This window comes from Pygoscelis adeliae, unplaced genomic scaffold (genome assembly GCF_000699105.1).
Source record: "Pygoscelis adeliae isolate BGI_AS28 unplaced genomic scaffold, ASM69910v1 Scaffold259, whole genome shotgun sequence".
In the NCBI taxonomy this organism is placed as follows: domain Eukaryota; kingdom Metazoa; phylum Chordata; class Aves; order Sphenisciformes; family Spheniscidae; genus Pygoscelis; species Pygoscelis adeliae.
The window spans coordinates 85,854-92,176 of NW_008825497.1; the positions used below are offsets into that span (position 1 = coordinate 85,854).

Here is a 6,323-nt window from a genome sequence, read left to right on the forward strand (position 1 = left end):
CTCCAGAGGGGCAGGAGGGCAAAGCAGGACCACTTTGGTGGTGCACCAGGTTTGTTTCTTGCTGGGAACAAACAGCAGCTGGGGATGGGGACACATGGACTCAGGAATGCTGCTCCCACATGGCCCCTCAGCAAGGCCCCAGCAGCAGTGACCAGGGGTGAGCCACCTCCAGCCTGTCCAGGCCCCAGTCTTCTTCCCTTCTTGCATTAAAGTACAGGTAAAGGTTTGTTCAGCTTTGGATTAAAAATTGAGAGCATAAAAGAGCAGACCCATGCCACAAAGGGGTCAGGATAGCCTTGGGCTTTGGTGTTGCCACACTGCTCCCAAGGTAACTCTCCTCTAAAGGCACAAGGATGTGGCAGGCTCTGCATCCCACATCACGAGGCAAGAGGAGGAAGCAGCAGCAGCCAGGCACCGTGCAAAGCAATAAGCCACACGCAGGTTAAAGGCAGCTGAGGATTTCCATGTGGTCTCTAGCCAAGCTGGCACATCCCACTTCTACTGCCTTCCCCCAGTTAACGCTAAAACCTGTCACTAGAGCAGATCTCATGTCACCTGCAGGAACTGCAGATGCTTCAGCAACACCCTGAGGTGGGCATGATGGAGTTACTCATCATTCCATTTCTTGCCCATCGCCAGGCCTTTCCCCAGGCCCCACACACCAGCTGCCCACCTGCACACGGCACGGCTGTGCCCAGGGAGCACTCTGCCCTGCGGAGCTGAGGCACTCTCCCAGCACACACTCTGACCTGTCAGACAGATCATCTGTCCGCATCACCTCCTTGTCAGCACAGCCACAGGGGCAATCAGGAGTGAGGAGAAACCAGAGAGCTGGTGGTCAAACGTAATGTTGGAGAGAGGCACTTTTGACTGTAATAGCATCAACACTGGGAATAAAGGAAAACGGAGGTATTTTATGTCATACAGAATCAGTTTCCCAGAAGCACCAATAGCCCTGTAGAGACCACCTTGAGAAGCCGAGAGAGGCAGCCCTGCTGGAGAGATCCCGGGCAGCAGTACCTGAGCACAGTCAGCAGCGCGCCCTGGCTGCAAGGAAGGCCAGCCACACCAGGGTGCAGGTGTGATCCTCTCCCCTTTACTCAGCACTTGTGAGACTACATCCAGATACTGCATCCAGGCTGGGCCCCCAGAAGATAGATGTTGATCCTCTGGGCTGACTCCAGTTGAGGATGTGAAAGTTGTCAGAGGCTGGAGCACTGCAAGGAAAGGCTGAGGGAATAGGGTTTATTCACCCTCAGGAAGAGGTGGCTTTGGGGAGACCTAACAGCACCCCTTTCCCACCCAACCCCCAGACCTATGACAAGGCTACTGAGAAGACGGAGCCAGGCACTTCACTGAGAACAAGACAATGATTATTGACTAAAACCAGGCAGGTTTCCTGGAGGAGGAAAAAAAAAAGTTTCATCTTGAGAACTTGAAGCAGTGGAGCAGAGGCCAAGAGAGGTGGTGGCATCCGTCCTTGGACATTCCCAGACCCAACTGAAGAAGCCCTGGGCAACCTGGTCTGAAGTCAGTGCTAGCCCTGCTCTGAGCAGGTGTTGTACCAGAGCCCTCCCCACCTGAGGTCCTTTCCTTTCCCATCAGTTGGTGTCTGATAATACCTGGAGTAGAGCCAGCAAGGCAGGGTAGGGCTCATGCTCTCCTAGCTAGAGGAAGAGATGAGCAGGTGCGAGGACAGAGACAGCTGTCAACACCATGTGCACCTGCATAACAAGACTTGTCACCACCCAGGTATGGTGTTAACCACAAGCGAAGAGGACATTTCAGCTACAAAAAGCACTATTTCCTTCAGTTCAGCCTCTGCTCCGCTGCCTAACAGCATCACTGTACAGTGAAAGGCAGATACTGGGAAGAGGGATGGCCGTCTTCCAGGCCTGGCCAGGGCAGGGTGAGTCCCAGTGCCAGACAACAGCATGTCTGTCCAGCAGTCACAAGTTCTTCTGTGAGGGCAGACGGCGCTTGTCTTTGATGGCATTCCTCTTCCTCTTCTTGTTCAGGAAGCTCTCCAGCTTTCCACTCCTCTTCAGCTCTGCATACTTCTCAGCTAGCTCCAATTTCCGCTTCTCGGCTGTAGAGGAGAGGGGAGCAAGGTTTTAAACTGAAGCCTAAACATCATCTCTACAGACCAGCCCCTTCTCACCTCTCCCTCCCTGGCTCCGAGCCTGGCTTGTCCCTTGAATACCAGCGCTAGAACAATCCCTCCACAGCTCTGTGGAATATTACGGACAACTCTCTTCCAGTGCTTGGAGTCCTGTCAGCAGTACTCCCTCTAGGTCTTCCTGCAGCATATTCACACTGAGTACTTACACTTCTTTAGGAAGAAGGGTTTCTTTCCCTGCTTGGCCAATTGCCTCCGTTGTCTCTTCAAAGACAGCTCCCTCTCCCTCAATTTCTGCTGTTTCTTCTGTGCCTGTTCTTGCTGTGTCTGTACAGAGAGGATGGCCTGTGTCAGCAAGTGTCTAGGCATCCTCTCTTCCAGTGCACTGCCTCACAGGAGAGGAGATGCTGCACTGAACTTACCATGCGGTTCAGGAGCTGCTGGAGTTTCTCCTTCTGCTCCACGTTCCGGCATTTTTTCAGCTGCTTCTGAATCATCTGAAGAAGAGAGTAGAAAGCTACATGACTACCTGCCTGCCACCTCCACTGTGATAGGCCTTTGTGGAAGCTGCCCCTGCCAAGCAAGGTTCTTCTGGCCAAGGACAAGCACACAGCATCACCTCCTTCTCCTGCTTCTTGATGCTGTCCAGGAAGCTGTACGTCTTCATAAATATTTCAGGCTTATACTCTCCAGACAGGTCATCAAATCGAGGGTCTCTGTGGACCTGAAGGCAGGGAAGGCAAAGGTAAGAGCTGTGGCCAGGACTACCCCAGACTATTGCCTGCTTACTATCCCTTCCATGGATCAGACCTTGCCATTATTTTTTTTTTCTTACTAGCAATGTTTTCAATGGTGGGTGCATAATATCTGCGGTTGGCAAAGACTAAGTCCAATAATCGAGGTGGCAGTGCCTCACAAAGTCATTATGCCTGCATCCAGTCTACCAAGCAACAGGCACTTCCATATGCAAGTCTACCACCCAGGAGTAGCCAATTCAAGGAAGAAGAGCATGAGTGCTGCCTCCAAACACCTGCAACTCCCAGACCAAGAGCTGGCTGAACGTGTGTTGTCAAGGTGATGGATGTGGGAATTCAAACCCATCTAGATTTTTATAGATTACCTGGGTCAGGTCGTACAAAAAGAGAGAGACAAAAAAAGAGATCTCTAACTGTGGAAATTAACATATTGAGATGATCCAGCAATGACAAGTCAAAGTTATATTCAAATTAGAAACTAGACAGACATTTGAACTTCCAATGTGACTAGTACTGAGCAATGACCATAGCTTGCAGTGCAATTGTCACTGGTGGCAGCCATTAAATCTTCTAGAAACACTTGGGTCTCAAATGTTCGTTACTCCTCAAGTTATGCATTATACAGGGCAGCAGGTTATACAGAGAGCAGCCGCTCCTGCACCCAGCCTCTTGTTCTCCCCAGAGACAGGCTAGCATGACCTGCGCTCACCGGTGGTCCAAGCCCTATCCTCCAGAAACAGCCTGTGTCATCTTCAGCAGCCCCGTTACCATGTCTATGCCCTATTAGCATCACTAAGGGAAGTCAGCCCCTGAACTGGGGAGGGGGAGCACCCACCTTCTTTGTAACAGAGACGACTTGTCGCAGAAAAGGTACAGGCTTCTTGGCAGACATCTCCAATGGCCTGAAAAAGAGAAAAATGTACTTAGAAGGAGCAGAGGACAGAATGAGACCCAGGCTAATGTGTCAGGTTAGCCAGACCCTCGGGAGAATATTACTGCACGGTGCCGAAACGGCAGACTCTCCCACTCAGCCCTCACCATGATACCTACAGAGAACAAAGAGGTGACTCGGTCAAGAGCCAGACAAGGCTACTACAACCAAATGATCTATAAATGCGTGGTTAAAACAATCCTACACAAAGCTTGATACAGCCCCACCGTATCAAGTGAAAACCCACCACCCGCATCAGTAAATGTGCCGTACTCAATTATTCCTCTCCCTCTCCACGTTTTCATTCATCATGCAACAACCCTCTTCCATTCCTGGCCCACCAACTCATCCACTCTTGACTAATACTTACACTGAAAGGGGAGACCAAAGCTGGCAATTTCTGCACTGACCTGGTAGTTACAAAGACAGGCCAATTCTGCTGTGGCCATGCTCAGCAAGAAAGCATACCATAACACAGGTAAAGAAGAGGTCAGCCCCCAGGAATAAGGGCCATACAGCTTATGGTACATATCCCAAAAGAGACTTCACAGTGAATCAGGACCATTGGGGTCCATGGTGACAACCAATTAAGTGAACAAGTTCTCCTTGCAACACAGGCCTTTAGAGCTTGATGCTTTAGGTGTACGAGGGGGAGAGTATGAGGTGGGAGAACGGGGTATTACTCTCCCCATATTACTTGGATACTGTGCCCTGCAATTTGTCAGTACATCAGGTAAGTTACTAGAAACACAAAAAGACCTGTGAACCACCTGCTGAGAGTACCCACAATGTGGGCATTATACCACATTCAGCAACACAACAACACCGGGGCAGGAACGTAAACAACCCCACAGGCATAAGTAAGTTTTCCAAATCTCACTTAGGGCAGCGTTCGGTGTATTTTCACGTCTGCTGATGTGGCTACACCCCTGTACAATGCTCTCGAGTCAGCTTTATACAGCATTGCTGAAGCCAGCTCAGTTCCAGGGGATTTCCCTGAAGTCCTTTTTTGAAGAAGCTCACTTCCATAACAAAAACATGAGAGAAACAGCATGTGGGATTTACAGTGATCCATCACTTAAAGGATTAGGGAACTTAAATAAAAAGAGAATTATGCGAACTGTGTGGCAGAAATAGAGACACTGTGTGAAGATGTTGCACTACACAAAATCCCCCAGACTCTTGGGTAAAAGGTAAAGCAAGAAACATTATTCTAATCAACTGTTTATGGCAGAAGAAACATGTATCAGGCAGAGATTCAGAAATAGGTTAGGGAATGCCAGCGTAACAGAGGAAACCTGTTCAAATCACTTAGATACAACTCTGAGGACTGAAAACCAGCTAACTACTGCAAATAAAGGGTAATCGTATAACAGTTGTTACCAGTGGGGGCCTGTGGAGGACTGCAAAAAGATCTGATAGTTTTTGCTGTGTTGAATACATTTTATAGTCACCACATCAATAGCACCTACAGAGCATGCAAATAGGAGATGCAAAGACCACTGAGAACAGGAAAAAGTCTGTGATGATAAGTACTGTAGAGGGGAAAAAAGGAAAATCAACACAGACAAGTCACAGATGAGACAACAGCAGAAGGATGAATGAAGTTCCAGAACAGCTGGCTGTCACTGCAACTCCAGCCAGCGGGAGCCAGGCAGAAGATGCTGATAAGCTGGAAGGGGTTTAGAAAATGGCAGGGTAACTATTTCAGGGCCCAGAGGACACAAGTAAAGCACTATCATACAGCTTAAAAGAGAAGCATACCATGCCGTGGGTTAAAAGTGCCTTAATACAGAGGGCGTAAAGGAATTGAGTGCCGATTTAACTATTGAGTAACAGGTGGCTGCTGGGGATTTGAACAGGATAGGATATTAAGAGCTCTGAAACAGCAACAGACCATTCCCAAATGAAACACTATAGTGAAAGGCCTTATTGTGTAGCACATTAAAGATCTACACCAGCTCCAAGGCAATGGCAACACTGTGAGGAGCTCCCAGCATAACTTCTGGAGTGCAGAGAGCACACACGCACGTTTTTCTGATCACAGAACCACCTCTTTACCCCTTTTTGCCTTGTTGCTGCTTCACCGTAGCTTTGGTAGGCTTTGCAGTTTTCTTCGCACCGGTTACCTGCTTGCACACTCTCGTTCTCTTATCACTCTGCATCTGCAGTAGTTCCTCAAAAGACATGTGAGATTGATCTGAAAGAGAGCACAGGGCACACTTGAACCAAACAGCTTCTCAAGGCGCTTCCCACCCCAAAATTCCATCAAGAGGGATGTCTCAGAGCCTGAGACAGCGACACGAGGACAGTGGTGCCATCCCTATACAACTGCATGGCAGAAAGAAGCCACTGCATCTCTCAGCCTTTGATTTCTCTCTCATTAATCACTGCAGTCTTTAGCACTAGAATAGTCTCCCCCTCTCCCCAGCATCTCTTTGCTTCTCTCTCCACTCAGTAGCACACACAAGACCAGTTCAAAGTTTTTACCTGGTACAAAGAGTGGTGCGAGCTCTGC

At 49.1% G+C, this 6,323-nt stretch overlaps 1 protein-coding gene across 1 annotated transcript; it reads right to left on the bottom strand.

The window, feature by feature from the left end:
• Positions 1–1,351: 1,351 nt before the first annotated feature.
• On the bottom strand, positions 1,352–6,001 carry RRP36 (ribosomal RNA processing 36 homolog (S. cerevisiae)). Its single transcript, XM_009331346.1, has 6 exons — positions 5,867–6,001; positions 3,710–3,776; positions 2,739–2,843; positions 2,542–2,616; positions 2,329–2,446; positions 1,352–2,089 (listed from the first exon to the last, which is right to left on the bottom strand). The coding sequence occupies exons 1-6, from the start codon at positions 5,992–5,994 to the stop codon at positions 1,950–1,952; spliced, it is 633 nt and encodes a 210-aa protein (XP_009329621.1). The 5' UTR covers positions 5,995–6,001; the 3' UTR covers positions 1,352–1,949.
• Between the last annotated feature and the right edge of the window lie 322 nt (positions 6,002–6,323).

What these genes read in the sequence shown, in the direction of transcription:
- RRP36 (XM_009331346.1), bottom strand. Translation starts at nt 5,994, where the DNA reads ATGTCTTTTGAGGAACTACTGCAGATGCAGAGTGATAAGAGAACGAGA. An exon ending in AGCAGCTCCTGAACCGCATG is followed by an intron (nt 2,447 to 2,541) that starts GTAAGTTCAGTG and finishes CTCTCTGTACAG; the next exon opens with ACACAGCAAGAACAGGCACA. An exon ending in ACCCTTCTTCCTAAAGAAGT is followed by an intron (nt 2,090 to 2,328) that starts GTAAGTACTCAG and finishes TCTCCTCTACAG; the next exon opens with CCGAGAAGCGGAAATTGGAG.